We start from the raw sequence: 17,687 nt of genomic DNA on the forward strand, positions 1-17,687 counted from the left end.
AATATAAACAAAAAGAAAGAAACAAGAAAGAAACAAACAAAAAGAAACAAAGGAAAAATATAAAAAATAAAAGTAAAAAAGCAAAAACAAAAACGGTAACACTTTACAATACGGTTGCACAAATATACATTAAATAATGCTTAACTAATGCACAGATAATCATGAGTTAATGTATAACTCATGATGAACTAAACCATTTATTAATGATTACTGCATCAGCAACTAATGAACATTCGATATGATTCAAAGATTAAGTAATCAATAAATTGTTATCAGTTAAATGCATCATAATATATTAACTACCTAATAACTTATTTTATTAACTAATGAAGTAAATTCATATGTTAATTACCACATTGGGTCGAAGCCATGTCTTTAAACTTCCAGTTGTCTGCTTTAATTAATCATTAGCTAATGATTTGCATGGGTATCATGTTATGACTTTACTTGTTGAGGCACATGACTAATTGTAACTAATTGTTAAGTAATATGTCATTGTGGTTATATTTTGAATTAGTTAGTTAGTCGAGTGCCTCAACAAGTAAAGACATAACATAATGATACTCATGCAAATCATTAGCTAATGATTAATTAAAGCAGACAACTGGAAGTTTAAAGGCATGGCTTCGACCCAATGTGGTAATTAACATATGTGACCCTGGACCACAAAACCAGTCTTAAGTGTCAATTTTTCGAAATTGAGATGTATACATAATCTGAAAGCTGAATAAATAAGCTTTCCATTGATGGTTTGTTATGATCAGACAATATTTGGCTGAGATACTGTAACGTGGCTGACGAGACGTGAGACGTGCCGATCCAAGTGCAAGCTTTTATTTAAAGGCATGGTCATATATACAGGCAGGGTCGAAACAAAGGCAAACAGGTATGGCAGGGACAAGACAAAGAGTAATCCTAGGGCAAGCGAAGGTCGACGATGGGCGAACAGTATCCAAAAGGGCAAGGCAGAGAGATAATCCAGGTACACGGGCTATAATCCAGGCAAGGCAATAAACGGAGTCCGAACAATGAGACAGGGGTAAATACTGGGAACACAGACTAGAAAACAACAAACATTCCGTACAGCAGCTAACACTAGGGGAGTGAAAAACGCAGGACAATACAGGAACTGAACAGAAACACGGAATGGCACGGAAAGGGTTAATCCAGGAAACACGGGCTAGAATAAAGCACAGGAAAACAGGCAAGGCAAGACTAAGAAAACTACATGGGCTCTGTAGAGTAGCTATCGCTAGGAGAGGGATAAGTGCATACAATACTCGGCTTCCAGATGCTCCAAACATTACACCATCCAGGAGGGTGGTGGAGCAGAGGCGGAACAGGGGGAGGGACGGAGGGCCAGGTCCGTGAGGAAGTGAAGAGACCTGGAACTGAGGCAAAGCCGGAAGAGCAGGGCACCAAGGCGGAGCAGACAGGACTGGAGCCCAACAGGGCGGAGCAGACGGGGCAGAAGACCTCCACAGCAGAGCAGACGGAGCAGGAGCCCACCAGGGCGTAGCGGAAGATCTCCACGGCAGAGCATAAGATCTCCAGATCTGAGCAGAAGACCACCATGGTGGAACAGATGACCACCAGACCGGAGCAGTTGACCACCACAGCGGAGCAGATGGAACAGTCGGAGCAGAAGACCACCACGGCAAGAACTGGGACCTAGGAAACACTGAGGCAGGGAACACAGGAAGTCCATCCACATTTTCCCTGATGACAACCAAGTGGGCAAACAGTCCATAATCAGGTTCTTTGACTGTAATAGGACTGACAGATAACTCAAAATCTGGTGCATTGACAGAGACTGAATCAGACAGTTTAGTGACAGAAACTGGCAAAACAGACAATTCAAAAACAGACTCATTAAAGGAAACTTGACTGACAGACATTTCAGCCACGTTACAGAATACTCAGCCACACGAGGATCCAGCGGCTTTTCTACGGAACCCTGGCCAGGTATGGACCCCTTCGACCAGCTGCTCGACCTGAGACAAGGGAATTCATCTATTGAGGATTACGTCACTCAATTCTGTGAGTTATACTATAGGGTACCCTTGGATGAGGTTGTATTAAAAGACATTTTTCACTTCGGATTAAATGAGACCATTAAGTCATGTTTACCTGAAGGGAAGTTTGATTGTACGTTAAAGGACTTTATGGACTATGCTTTACTGTGTGCTGACTCTCTGTTTACTGTGGGTGTCGCGGCAGAGGAACGCGGCACCGCGTCTATGACGGTAATGGCGGACGCACCAGAATTCGTTCACAAAATGGTGAGCGAGTGACCTCTGGTGGTGGGTGAATGGAAGTTCATAGGCCAGATTCGTGACAGATACAACTATTAGAAAATCTGGAATCTGAGGCTGCAAAAAAACCTAAATATTGAGAAAATCACCTTTAAAGTTGTCCAAATGAAGTTCTTACCAATGCATATTACTAATCAAAAATTACGTTTTTATACATTTACGGTAAGAAATGTACAAAATATATTCATGGAACATGATCTTTACTTTTTACTGCATAAAAGAAAAAATTATAATTTTGTCCTGTACAATGTATTTTTGGCTATTGCTACAAATATACCCCAGCGACTTAAGACTGGTTTTGTGGTCCAGGGTCACATATGAATTTACGTTATTAGGTAGTTAATATATTATGATGCATTTAACTGATAACAATTGATTGATTACTTACTCTATGAATCATATCGAATGTTCATTTGTTGCTGATGCAGTAATTGTTAATACATGGTTTAGTTATTCATGACTTACACATTAACTCATGATTATCTGTGCATTTGTTAAGCATGAATTAATGCATATTAGTGTCATCGTATTGTAAAGTGTTACCACAAAAACAAAACAATACAATCGCGACAAAAAGCAAAGCAAAAACAAAACACAATACAAACTACATAAAACATTAAACAGAGCAAAAACAAAACAAAACTAATATCTAATATCTATGATAATATGGCTCCAAGATTTTTTTTCGCTCATTTTAATGTCCACCAGGTTACATATGGATGGATGGATGGATGGATGGATGGATGGATGGAAAAATAGACTGTCGGTTGGATGGATGGATGGATGGAAGGATGGAAGGATGGATGGATGGATAGAAGTAAAGTACCGTAGTAAAGCAATAATTGGTTTCTGTGGGTGTGTATTTCAAGGACACCTGGAATACATTTTTCTGCAATAGATACTTAACTGACACGTCACGCTGATGCAAATGTGTTCTGCTGTCTTTTTTTCAGCTTATCATTCTCTCTCAGTCTGTCTCGCTCTCTAGTCATTGAGCTGAGATTACTGGTACGAGAGCACCTGCTGAGGTCCCATCATCCTCAGATGCATGCTGGGAAAATTCCTCAAGCTGGATGGAGGAGAATGCACTAATGGGCCGACGCTGTCCCAGCAACAGGGACGAAAGCATGATGCACATTGTGAGAAACACACACACACACACACACACACACACACACACACACACAGGTGCTGACACATGCAGACACACTGTCTGAACTTCCACACACTTCTAAAAGCATAAGAGCTCTGTCCTTTTAATGTGTGTACATTAAAATAAAACCCATTATCCAATTGTCCCATGTCTCAGTGGACCTTTACATACAAACCTGCTCAGCAACCCTCGACATCTTCAGTATGCGTGCTGTTTCCATGTTCGAAACAGGAGAACATGTTTGTGCTGACATCGGTTGCATTAGGATCTAATTACCCTGAATGTTAAACACAGGCATGTTCAGCCTCGATAAATCACTCTAAACTTTCACACAAACGAGAAAAACAAACCTTGTTTTCTTTATGTAAAAGACAAAGGACCTTGATGTAAAAGACAATATGGGATGAAGTACGCACTAGACATGCTCAATGCTTTTGATTGTGTGTGTGTGTCTCATTTTTGTCCTGAAAACGTACCAAAAATAAATCCACATTCGTATGTTGCAACAGAAGGTGACATTCAAAGTTTTAGCTGGATTACGCCTAAAATGATCCAAAGATGGTGACGCCATTTACCAAATGCACTTAAATGTCCAGGCCAATTTAATTTGTTTACCATTTTGTTATGTGGTTGTTAGGGTTTTCTGGGTGGTTGCCAGGGTGTTGCTGTGCAGTTACTAGAGTGCTCTGAATGGTTTTTAGCATGATGCTATACAACTGTTAAGGTGTTCTGAGTGGTTGTCATGGTGTTGTTACACAGTTGCTATGGGGTTCAAAGTGTTTTTTTTTTGGTACTTATACAATTGATTGGCTGTTGTGGGTGGTTGCCAGGGCATTGCAATGTGGTTGATAAGGTGTTCTGGATATTTTCAGTATGTTTCTATACAATTGTTAGAGACTGTGGTTGCCAGGGTGTTGCTATTCATTTGCTATGGGGTTCTAAAAGCTTTTTAGCAGTTTACTATACAGTTGTTAGAGTGTTGTGGGTGGTTGCCATGGTGTTGCTATGCAGTTGATAAAGTGTTTTGAGTGGTTGCCAGAGTACTTCTTTCCAGTTGCCAAGGTGTGACGACCACCAGGGTGATGTTATCTGATAGCTAAGGTGTTCTGGGTGTTTTCATTTTTTTGTTTTTTAAACATGTCATAATACAATTTTATGGTGTTGTGGCTGGTTGTCAGGGTGTTTCTATGCAATTTATATAGTGTTCTGAGTGGTTGCCAGGGTGTTGCGATTCAGGAGATAAAGTGTTCTTAGTGCTTCTTAGCATGTTGTTATACAGTTGTTAGGGTGTTGTGGGTGGTTGCCAGGGTGTTGCTATGCAGTTGATAAAGTGTTCTGAGTGGTTACCAGGGTGTTTCTATGCAATTTATATAGTGTTCTGAGTGGTTGCCAGGGTGTTGCGATTCAGGAGATAAAGTGTTCTGAGTGCTTCTTAGCATGCTGCTTTAGGGTGTTGTGTGTGTTTGCCAGGGCGTTGCTGTGCAGCTGACAAAGTGTTCTGAGTGGTTGCCAGGGTAATGCTCTGTAGTTACTGAGTTGTTGTTTTTAAGCATTACCAGGGTGTCATTATCTGGTTGCTGAGGTGTTCTGGGTGTTTTTTTGTTTTTTACCAAGTCACAATACAATTTTTATGGTGTTGTGGCTGGTTACTAGGTTGTTTCTATGCAGTTAATAAATTCTGAGTGGTTGCCAGGGTGTTGCGATTCAGGAGATGAAGTTTCTTAGTGCTTAAGATTCTTAGTGCTTTGTAGCATGTTGCTAAACAATTGTTAGGGTGTTGCTATGCAGTTTGTTAAGCTGTTCTGAGTGACATTCAGGGTGTTTCCAAGCAGTTGCTAATAATTTTCGAGCATTGATATGTGGTGTCTAGAATGATCATTGGTTGGCAGGGCATTGATATCTGGTTTCTAAGGTTTTATGAGACTCAACAATGAAATGCATTGTAATATGTTTCTCCGTGGATTTGAGAGTGTGTGGGTTTAGTCCCAAAAACACACACAAATACAAATCCTTATTCGTATGTTGCAACAGAAGGTGAAAGTTTTAACAGGATTACGCCTGAAAGATCCAAAGATGGTCCTGCCATTTCACCAAATCCAAAGATGTCAATGCCATCTTTTCTTGAACGTGTGCATTTCAGTGAAACTTTGTTCTCTAAGGTCAATATCAGAAGCCTAGTTTGATGAAATGCTAAACCAGAGGGTTAAGCTTGGCTTTGTAAAGTGTGACTCTAAGATGAAGAAGGGTGAAGAGATGAAGAGGTTCAGGAAAATGCAATAATCTCTATTGTACTGACTCTGCATTCATTACACACAACTGTATTGTCGGCTATCTCTCCTGAATTGTTACTGCTGAATTGATTATGCTGGCTGCTGAAATACTGGGGCTCAGAAATTAATATGTCAACGGAATGGATTTATTGATCTGCTTCACTTAGTGCTTATTGCATTCAAAAACAAAACCTCATCTGTCTCGCATCCAATATCATTTAGACGGAATAACCAAGATCCAAAACAAACAATTATCATGATACAAATTCACAGTCACTATCGAAATCTGCTATCCGCCACACTACCAAAATCCACCAATGCAGTTGTAAATAACCATACTATGTGGGAATGTAACTGTATTGTAGACTCCAATAAAGAACTGACAACCATATTCTGCTGCTGTGTGAACGTGGCTGCATTGTAATGCTGAAATTTCTTTAAATTTCAAATTTCTTTACTTTTATAAATATAACATTTAGATTTAATATTTAGATTTATGTATTTTTATTATATATATAAATGCATAATTTATATTTTCATATATATTTTTATATTTATATTTCAAATATTTAAAAATATGTTAAATTGAATTTAAAAAAATATATATATATTTTGTAGACTTCCTGTTTGCCCAACCAGTTAATTTTTGCAGTTATGTTTGGTAGTGCAGAAATTACACACTTCACCTTTAACATTTAGATTGAAGAATGATATCCAGTTGCATTAGTATTTTCTTGTGGTATGTAGCTGTGGGAAGCAAAAGTGTCATTTCCATGTGTGTGTTATCAAGCCCCTGGTGGCATAACCTAGAGTGCAAGGGTGGTCTGAAGCGCTCTCGCCTCTCTCGCCAGGCCGTGACTATGGCACATTGATTTTTCTCCAGCAGCTTGTTGTCTAATTGCCCTTATCAAAATCATGACCTGCTAAATGATGGTGTCTGTAATCTCACACTCTCTAGCCAGTGGGCATTGACATTTAGTCCGATTAATTATTGCAAACATCCAGAGAGAGAGCACGAGGGGCTCGTCTCAACGGAAGACTAGAACAGAGAGACTAAGGGAGTTTTGAGTGTCACCATCTGTCGCTGTGAATAACTGCTACCCAGAGACTAGAGGCCGTGTTTACAAAGCCGACTACGGGTGCTGGAATCAGATCAGCTTCGCTCATCGCCAAACTGCTCAAAGTAGCTACAACTGATCCAGACTGACAGAAACTCAATCCAAGATCAGCTCTCAAATTGGCAAATGAGTATTTCCACACAGACTCGCAACCCATCTAGTCATCATTCTGCTTATATACACGTATTAATTTTCTCAGGTGTGTGCGTGGACCGCCTCGCAATATCAGTCTTAAATTTCATTAGCGCAGGGAGTTAAAGAAACTCTAGACAGTAGCTCGGTTTAAAAACATCAGTTCATAACTTGATAACTTCTACGTATTCACATGGAAAAGTTATGTAAGGGTATTATGGATGGTTGACAAGGGTGTTGCTATGTGGTTGCTAAGGTGTTGTGAGTCACCAAATACACTTAAATGTTGAGGTTGTTTGCTTAGGATGTTGCTATGCGATTCGATGTTGTAAATGGTTAACGGTGTTGCTATGCAGTTGCTAAAGTGTTGTGAGTGGGTTAAAGGAGTGCTATGTCAATGTGATTGACAGAGTGTTGCTATGCTATTGCTTAATGGTTGTGAGTAGTTTTAGGAGGTTGCTATGTGAATGTGATTGACAGCGTCACTATGCTATTGCTAAATGTTTGTGAGTAGTTTTAGGAGATTGCTATGTGAATGTGATTGACAGGGTGTTGCTATACAGTTGCTAAAGGTGTTGTGAGTTACCAAGTCCACTTAAATGTTAGTGTAAACAGTTCTAAGGGTATTGTAATGGTTGACAAGGTGTTGCTATGCAGTTGCTAAATGGTTGTGAGGAGTTTTAGGGGGTTGCTATGTGAATGCGATTGACAGGGTGTTGCTATACAGTTGCTAAAGGTGTTGTGGACTTGGTAATTCCACTTAAATGTTACTGTAGGCAGTTCTTAGGGTGTTGTAATGGTTGAAAAGGTGTTGCTATGCAGTTGCTAAAGGGTTGTGAGTGGTTTTAGGAGTTGCTATATGAATATGATTGACAAGGTGTTGCTATGTTTTTGCTAAGTTGTTGTGAGTCACCATATTCACTAGAATGTTAGCACAGTTACTTAGTTGCTAAACTGTTGTGAGTAGTTTTAAGCATATTTCTATGCAGTTACGGTTGATAGGGAATTATGTGGTTGCCGGGTGTTGCTAGGCAGTTGCTAAAGTATTGTCAGTGATTGTCAGTTGTTGGTGTTGAGTCACCAAATAAAATTGATATACAATGTTGAGGCTAAGTTAGCTAGCACTCTGCTATGCAATTATTTTGCTTAGTTTTTTTAAATGGTTGACTGGGTGTTTCTATGCAGTTGCTAGTGTTGTGAATTTTTTTTAATGTTGCTATGCAACTTGTTACGGGGCGTGTGGTTGTAGTAAATATGAATGAATATAAATGAAAGGCAGGAAAACGAAACGGCATCAACTCACTTTTCCCACTTTATTACATTATGAACGGACAAACACAAAGGGAGAACTGAGGACTTATAAAGGAGAGAGAACAAAAGAGCAAACAATGTAATCAAACTCAGGTGGGGACAATGACAGATAATTAACTAACAAGGAACGGAACTAAACCAAATAAGGACAACGGGGACTTCAGACGGGGCAGACACGTTACACAACTATGTTTGACAGGGTGTTTCTGTGTTGTTGCTGAGGTGTTCTGAATGGTTGACAGGGTGTTGCTAAGCAGTTGCTTAGGTGTTGTGAGTAACTAAATCTACTTAAATGTCGAGACTAACTTTATTTGTTTCTGTGTGAATGTGGTTGTCAGTGTGTTCCTATACAGAGGTTAGGGTATTTAAAATAGTTATTAACATTTCGTTATGCGATTATTGTCATAACATGTTGCTATGCAATTGTTCGACTTTTGTGAATGGTTCACAGGGTACTGCATTTTGTTATGCAATTTTTAGCATGTTCATGGCGGTTGCCAGTGTGTTGCTGTAAAATCTTCCAATCATTTACAGCACACTTCTCGAACAAACCACAAATAACAACCCACACAAGAGATAAACTGCCAAAATTAAAAAGTACTGTTCAAATCTCTAACCCCAAGTATGAGCATAAGTAATAGTGATTCTTGCCTTAGAAAACACCACTAGTAAGAGTATCGATAAACATTAAGCATTCAAACTACCTTATGAATGAATAAGGAATTTTATGTAGACAGTTCAGTGATATAATAATAATAAAAATTCTCAGACAGAACTGCTGGTACAACAAAACATCTACAGTACCAATCACATTCTGTGACAAAACAACAAAACTGTGCAAAAAGGTCTTAGAAAGGAGTGAGAATTATCAGCAAGCGCCTAAAGTGTTATCACAGATGTTTTTGTTATGCCGTAGCTGTTGAGATTTTAATTTTTAATTTGCTTTTTTTCTTACTATTTTCCATAGCCAGCATGAATTTTTTAAGACCTGTCTCATCTGCATTGTCGCTGTGATGACAGCTTAGTCTCTCCATCTGGAGTAAGGGGTGGTCACATTACACTTTTTATTCCATTGACTTTCATTCATATGCATGCAAAGGAAGGAAACCGGAAATGTAGGCTTATGCAAATTTGTTGTGTTCCAGTGTAAGTCTGGTATACTGGTACAACTGGTGACCTGTGAATTCATTGGGAAGAGGTGAACAATGCCCACAGATTGTAAAAAAAACAACAGCAGAATGACTGTCTTTTTATCTATATTTATCTATCTATCCATTTGCATTCCAACTTTGGAAACTATTCTTTCATCCAGGAAAAGGCCTTTCCTCACTGGATGGTATTTTAGGACACAAGAGATAATGTGTGGAAGATATAGAGAGGAATAGAAAGAAAGAGCGAACAGGGTCAGGGTAGCAGACCTACGATGCTGGATTTTTCCATGAGAGCCTCAATCGATAGAGTTGGGCAGGACAAAAAAAAAAAAAAAAAAGAGAAAGAGAAAATTGAGAGAGAGGAGAGCGGAGGTCAGCGGTTCAGCTTTGTTTCTCGAGACGAAATGGAGTTCTGATGCATTTCCCAAAATCCATTCATACTGCTGGGCACAATAGCAAGCACCGTGTAAAATCCTGTAGTGCTTGTTGATGTTGTTTATGTCACTAATCGCAGTGCTATTCGCACGGCTGCTATTGAGCACATGTGTTCAGATTCCTGTGGGTTTGTTTAGACATGTCACCCTGTTATTTTTGTAAATGCCTAATTGTACAATTTACTCACCCAGCCACAGGCTTTTAAAACCAGTATTATGACAAAGACACGAGCTGCAATTTAAAGCTGTTTATCAGGGATCAACAGTAACACTGTGATCTAACCAGGCACATTTCGACGGGATTCCATGGTCTGTTTAAACTGAACACGACACAGCAGTATCAGTCATGCAACACATCCAATTACAATGGTTCCCTCTCTAAGAAAATCTGCCCATATTTGCAACACCTCCAGGCAGCTATTCTGGGCATCCAAGTCCTATTTATTTGAATGGACAAATCTTGAAATTTAAAAAAAAAATGTTTTGTTTGCGACACAAATTACGTATTTTCAAAATCTGACATAAATTGCCTCATAAATCATAAATAAATAAATTTATTATGCTTAAATACCATTAAAAAGCTTATTTTTCAGGATAGACCAACCAGTTGCATGTGAAGTCCTAATGGTGTGTTCACACCAAAAGTGTGTATAAGTGAATATTCGCATCGCCTTAGCACTCACGCCATGTCACTCGCACAAAGAAAAACATCACGTAATGCTTTCCTCCATTTTCTGACACAACCAGACGCGTCAATAAGCTTTTCGTTGATTGGCTTGCACGACAATGCGTCATCAGGGCTTGCAAAATCGCTAGCCCGACGTCCCGGGGCTATTGTGTTTTCCAGTCGGGCTACCAAAATGTATCACTGCCTGCCCGACGGGCTCCTTAAATACAGATCTCCCACGGGTCCTTATAAACTCTGAAAGTGAGTTGTATCAAACTTAAGGCCATAAAAAGTTTTAAATACGTTAAATGGTATAAGAAATGTCTTAATTATAATTTCTAGAGGTCTTACAGTTGGGGACGGAAAGACAAGAGTCGCGATACGGCAGGATTAAACTTCAAAAGGCAATGATGTCGTTGAATAAACATGAGCGCTGCACGTTTCAAGTCAAAACGCGGCGCAGATGTCTTTATGTGAATGTATCTGAAGGGAACCGACTGTCCTCAGAAACGTTGGCATTTTAATTTCATTTTACCTATAATTCCTGATAAAGCAGCGTTTATGAGCGCTGAGCTGCTTTGTGTACAGCGTTTCCGGGGAAACCGCAATATTTCAGTGCTCCTAAAGCGCCACCTCGTGGCAGAGAGTGAATCTACATTTCCAAAAAGCCTTTCTTGCTGTTTATGGTCAGATCAATGCAAATATCAACTCATGTTTTTACGCAACAAACACATAGAGTTGTAAATGAGAAAGAAGTTGATGTGCCTTCTAAAAATCTAAACAATTAAGACAGTAATATTTATACGTTTTAAATTAACAATTTATGTTTGATTGATCCCTTTTCATAAAAACTGTCTATAGCCTGAAACGCTGTTGTATAAGATTTTTGTTTTTGTGAAAACCTGTATCTGAACTGCAAATCATGTAATTTTATGGCTCAAAACTGTATGTTACCATAGACATTGTCCAACCCTGCTCATTCTGTGTTCATTTTACTTGTGCAGCTCTTAAAATGGGTCATAAATTGCCTTAAATATATTTTTTTAAAATTCTGCAGATACCCTGTAAATAGTGAAATAAAATTCCTTCCTCATTATTTGTTGATATTTGTGTATTGAAAATATTTTTGATTGACATTTAAACTCCTATCTCATTTTCTATATTAAATATAAAATAAAATAAAATAGTAATTTTTTAATTCGGGCTAGTTAAATTAATTTTCAGGCTACCAAAATCTGAAGAGTACCTGCCCGAAGGGCTACCAGGGAGAGCCCTGGTCATGAGAATTTTCAACTTGCGCGGAAGGCGCTATTGAGGCGTATATTGTGCTCTCTCTGTTTGCGCGCTCTGGTGTTCTCGGGATGCTCTGCAACTAAAGTGTGTAAAATTAAGAACACGTACCTTGCATTTTCATTATTTCCGTGATACTTCACAATGCACAATGTTTTTTAATGGTTTTCCTTGTGGAACTTCAGTGATTTGTCTTATAAAATTTGATTCTAATGATACATTTACATGATAATGATGTACTAAAAATGGAAAAGTTTTTCCTTTGCCTGTTTTAAAAGCTTTGCCCATTCACATGTATGCCATTTTGTAAAGGAACACAACACACCTACAAACATACATATAGACTGCACTGTAACACGTACATAATATTATCGCTTTCACAAATTTGCATTATTGTAGTTTACATAGAAATGTTAATGGTATCTCTTTCAAAAATTTGCATCAATCTTCCAGTTTGTGGGTAATTTCCAGGCCCCCAAAATACCATTGTTATGTAAATTAATGGTCAAAAAGCATAAAATATTTTCCATTTTTAGTTGAAAATGGTGTCAGATAAACTCCACAGTCTCTCTTCATCCATGTTTGACATTTAGTATTTATCATTAGTGGTACTTCGGTCAAACAATTTAGTTAAATATCAGCGTCTATGCTGCACGATGTGTCAGCTTTATCTCTACAGAAAACAACAGTGCTAACATCCAGCTTAGTTCAAGTTTTGTTCTCATCTGATGGTGTCAATGTGGCCATATCGATAAATTACTGAAAGTTAAATGTCTTTCAGATCCCCAACTAGGCAGGCCAAATGGTGACAGTGAAGAAACTCAAAGACCATCAGATGACAGAAATAGAGAAAGAAACCTTGGCCTAAGTGAACAAACATGGTGTAAAATTGATCAATGTATGGCACGCTGCATTAGGCTGTAGAGTTGTAAAGAGTTGTAGTCTGTCTAAAATGTTGAAATGTGAAGGCCAAGCTGCCGTGCAGCCAGTAGATTCCTGTGCAAAAGGCGTGAATCTTAAATTCAGGATGGACAGATTCAGGGTGTGCATAAGCAGACTGTGTCCTTATTCTGTCCTAATTGTAGCAACTGGGTCAGTCTTTGTGTGTGTGTTTCTGTTTGTGTGTGTTTTCTCTGAGGAAAATTGTTTCATATTTATGGTAGCACAATCTTGAGAAACTGCCACGGATGAATGGAATACATAAGTAGTCAAACTAATGTATTGTCCTCAGTGCCTCTGTGGTGACTTTGAAAAATATGTTTGTCTTATTAATTCCATTGTGTTGTGCATCGCTGAGCAGCATATTGGTCACAAAATACATTTCAAGTTCCTTTTCAGATCAATATAACTGCTCTAAAAGTACACAAACATGATTCCTCCAGGATAATACGACTGAAAATGTTTGAAGATCATCATCAGATTATCCTACTGAAAAATAACTACAGTTCCTCTTTGCATAGTGAAAAATAAACAACATTTTTAACTCATCAAGATTAGCAGTCACACTTTACGTGTTTGCCAGCTGAAAATCGACAGTTCATTAGGGTGAACATATTTCCATAAGTCAGAGGAAGATCAAGATTTATGGTTTCCCTTGGGGTATCCATTACCATTAAGCATGAAAGAGAGAAAAAAAGACAAGAGAATATTCATGTAGAATTTGCATATCGCTTTTGCTGTTAAAGTTCCACTGCAAGAGTTTGACCTCTTGTGTGTCAACATCTCATTAATTCCACCAGTTCATCAATCTGTCATTCTCTGTCTCTCTCTGTTCCTCTTTCTGCCTGTATTAGCTCTCTTTGGCTTTTAAAGAAGGTATTTAACACCAAATTTATATATTCAGCGGTGAGCATTATTGTGTAACCCTCCGCAAAGGTGCCACTCAGAATGTTTTAAACATGAGATAAGATGAATTTGTGCACTTATTCTAGATTCAGCTTAATTCATCTTGCTTTGTGCCGTTAAAATCATTCATTTTGGTTTTGATAAGTCACTCTAAGGTTGTTCCTTTGCATGTCATTGATGTATTTTCACTTCAAGCTGAAGAATAAAAACACTCTTTAACAACTTTGTAGTTCATTATAGAAATGTAAGACCAAATGTAAGCCAAATATTTTGTTTAGCTTGTAAGCAGATAGGTTTGAATCCTGACATTTTTATAATAAAAAAATATATATACACAGGTCTGGCAGTAATCAGGCCTGGATTTGGCTAGTGAAATTTAACTCAGCTTTCTAAAATAATGTGTTTAATCACAGTTCTTTCATGATTTAACAGGAGGGGGCAATTAAGCATATTTTCATCCCCATCATAAATATGTTAATTATACTTTTGGATTAAAATACAAAAGGCATTTATATATAAATGCCCCCTTCCTGTTTTTATTTTTTATTTCTTGCATATTTGTCACACAAAAAAATCAGATCATCAAACTAATTTTAATATTACACAAAGATAATGCAAGTAAATACAAAATATAGTTTTTAAATGATGATTTCATTTATTAAGGGAAAAAAACTGTCCAAACCTACCTGGCCCTATGTGAAAAATTAATTGCCCCCTCCTATTAAATCATGAAATAACCACATTATTTTAGAAAGCTGAGTTAAATTTCACTAGCCAAACCCAGGCCTGATTACTGCCAGACCTGTTGAATCAAGAAATCACAAATAGAACCTGGCTGACAAAATGAAGCATGCTTAAAGAGCAACACATCATGCCACGATCTTAAGAAATTCATAAACAGGTGAGAAACAAAATAGTTTACATGTATCAGTCTGGAAAGGGTTATAAAGCCATTTCTAAGGCTTTGGGACTCCAGCAAACCATGGTCAGAGCCGTTATCCACAAATGGAGAAAACTTGGAACAGTGGTGAACCTTCCCAGGAGTGGCCGGCCTACCAAAATTACTCCAAGAGCGCAAAGACGACTCATCCAAGAGGTCATAAAAGAACCCAGAACAACATCTAAAGAACTGCAGGCCTCACTTGCCTCAGTTAAGGTCAGTGTTCATGATTCAACAATAAGAAAGAGACTGGGAAAAAACGGCATCCATGGCAGAGTTCCGAGGCAAAAGTCATTGCTGACCAAAAAGAACACAAAGGCTCATCTCACATTTGCCAAAAAATATCTTGATTATCCCCAAGACTTTTGGGCAAATATTCTGTGGACTGATGAGACAAAAGTCAAACTTTTTGGAAGGTGTGTGTCCAGTTACATCTGGCGTAAAACCAACACAGCATTTCATAAAAAGAACATCATACCAACAGTCAAACGTGGTGGTAGTGTGATGGTCTGAGGCTGCTTTGCAGCTTCAGGACTTGGATGAAGGACTTGCCATAATTGATGGAACCATGAATTCTGCACTCTATCAGAAAATCCTGAAGGAGAATGTCCGGCCATCAGTTTGTGACCTCAAGCTCAAGCACACTTGGGTTATGCAGCAGGACAATGATCCCAAACACACCAGCAAGTCCACCTCTAAACGGGTCAACAAAAACAAAATTAAGGTTTTGGAGTGGCCAAATCAAAGTCTGGACTTAAATCCAATTGAGATGCTGTGGCATGACCTTAAACCCTCCAATGTGGCTGAATTAAAACAATTCAGTGGGCCAAAATTCATCCACAGTGATGTGAAAGACTTATTGCCAGTTATCGCAAACGCTTGATTGCAGTTGTTGGGTGGGTGGCTCAACCAGTTATTAGATTTAGGGGGCAAATACTTTTCACGTAGGGCCAGGCAGGTTTGGACAGCTTTTTTTCCCTTAATAAATGAAATAATTATTTCAAAACTGCATTTTGTATTTACTCGGGTTATCTTTATGTAATATTAAAATTTGTTTGATCTTTTAAGTGTGACAAATATGCAAAAAAAATTTGAGCGATTTTTCAAAAAATAGTTTATTTTTATTTTCACATTCTCCATTAAAATACCTTCAAAATTAAACATGATTTGTTGGAATCGGACAAAAAAAAATTACTGAGCAAATGATGAGTTTGAACTGAAGGCGATAGAGTCAGCAGAGCTGATTCTGAGAAATATCGAGTTTAAGTTTTCTGAAGATTCCAAAGAAAAATCACCAAGCAACGTTGCATATTTTTCTCCTATTCTTTTCTTTAAAATAATTACTATATTATTATTATAAATATAGCTATTTTTTTTTTTTTATTTTATCGTTGTTATTAACAAGAACAAAGATGCAAATAAACAGTATTTAAGAGCACCGAGTGATTCCGTCTTTTCTTTTAATGTTTGATTAACATTGAGACCTAATGCAAGGATCCAATATTATGTTACACGTCAGACTTTCCCCAACCATTAACTAAACGTTCATGTAAGACAACATTATGTTTCTGTGAATCTTGCCAAGCCATATTTCGCAATAATATTCTTTATAGGGAGAATGTCAGTCAGAGGTGCGATCCTTTTGTTTTCATCAGCATGGGTTTAAAAATCAAATTTCACTGGTTTGGACTCATGTCATGGAGAATTCGATGAAACAAAACTTTTATTTTGGATGCGATTAATCGCGATTAATCATTTGACAGCCCTAGTTACAACGCAGGTAAAACATATTATCCTTATTCATTTTGTTAATAAAATAGGTTTATTATAATTCATTGTAGTATTGCTGATTTTGTGTGTGTGTTTTTTTGTTTGTTTGTTTTTTCATTAAGAGTAATATTGAATCAACCTTAAGCAATAATTTTGTTCCAAGAATAGGAAAGATCTAACGATAAAGATCCAAATAAGCGCTAGATGCGAGAATGCAAGATTGTTTGCTGCTGAGGTAAACAGATGCTCTTGTTTTTTCTCTGCTGTCTGTTTGCTATGGCTGTAGAAATATAGAAACGTTACAGGTAATAATATGATCAAAAAGTCATTGCAACAAATGTTTTTTAAGTCAGTTTAATAAGTTGAAACAACTTTCACAGTCAATTTGATTCAACTGTTTACTGTTCCTTATTGTCACTTTAGGCTTAGGCTATTTATTTATTTTAAATCGTAATGAATATACAAATTAATAAAATGAATTTTATTCATTTTTTTGTTACAAGATTTTTATGCCACTTTATACAACTTTTTTAACCACTCAGAATATGATAAGGAAAAAAAAAAAAAAAATCTCAGGGGCAGCTAGTTAAGGGTGTTATCAGTTTTCTGCTCGAGAAGAGCTGGTTATGTATTACTCCTAAAGCGCAGCATTAATCTGAGATGCCGCTGAGCAAATCAAATGAATGATGGCAAACAGTTTGGTTTTGAAGTGCAGACCCCGCCCACACCCCCACCTCACATGCAATTATCTCCTCTTTCTTCATATACCATAGACTGGAGGGAATAGTTTCCATGACAATGCTCTTGTCTGACGGTTAAATGAAAGCAGAAGATATTCCAGATGCATCCGAGGAGCCTATATATGAAAAAACGCTCTGCATTCTGATCAGAGGACGGCTTTCAGACGGCCCTCAGAGGAGAGGCGTCCTGTAATCAAAGAGCTGTGAAAGAGTGGATAAGTAAAAGTATTTTCCATCTGAAGCCAGGTGACGCTCTACTCACACGGCGGTCTGTTCAGAGGAGGTTAATGCGTTTTAATGACAAAAATGGGGGAGGGTTCTGCCCTCTTGCCACTCTGTCTAATGCCGAGGACCCCTGCTGTTCTCCTAATGGTTACAGAGAGAGAGAGAGAGAGAGCAAGGCCGGTTGTATCGCCCAGAGGCTAATAGCAGGCACAACCACATTAGCCATGTCCTGTGCCGTCTCTTCTCAGCAGAGCTCTGTGGCGAGAGAGGATATTAAACTTTCCCAACAGGTGCTGCTGTCACCTCAGCACACGAACAAAGCCACC

General features: G+C 38.1%; 1 protein-coding gene across 1 annotated transcript in view; it reads right to left on the minus strand.

Annotated features, from left to right (window-relative positions):
• Positions 1-613: 613 nt before the first annotated feature.
• Positions 614-17,687, minus strand: part of LOC131531030 (uncharacterized) — a 43,570-nt gene continuing 26,496 nt past the window's right edge. Inside the window, exons 3-4 of the mRNA XM_058761583.1 lie at positions 1,893-1,994; positions 614-1,719 (exon numbers count right to left, since the gene is read on the minus strand). Of these exons, the coding sequence (XP_058617566.1) occupies positions 834-1,719; positions 1,893-1,994 (988 nt within the window). The 3' untranslated portion in view covers positions 614-833. The remainder of the gene's footprint in view (positions 1,720-1,892; positions 1,995-17,687) is intronic.

This window comes from Onychostoma macrolepis, chromosome 22, assembly GCF_012432095.1.
Source record: "Onychostoma macrolepis isolate SWU-2019 chromosome 22, ASM1243209v1, whole genome shotgun sequence".
In the NCBI taxonomy this organism is placed as follows: Eukaryota; Metazoa; Chordata; class Actinopteri; order Cypriniformes; family Cyprinidae; genus Onychostoma; species Onychostoma macrolepis.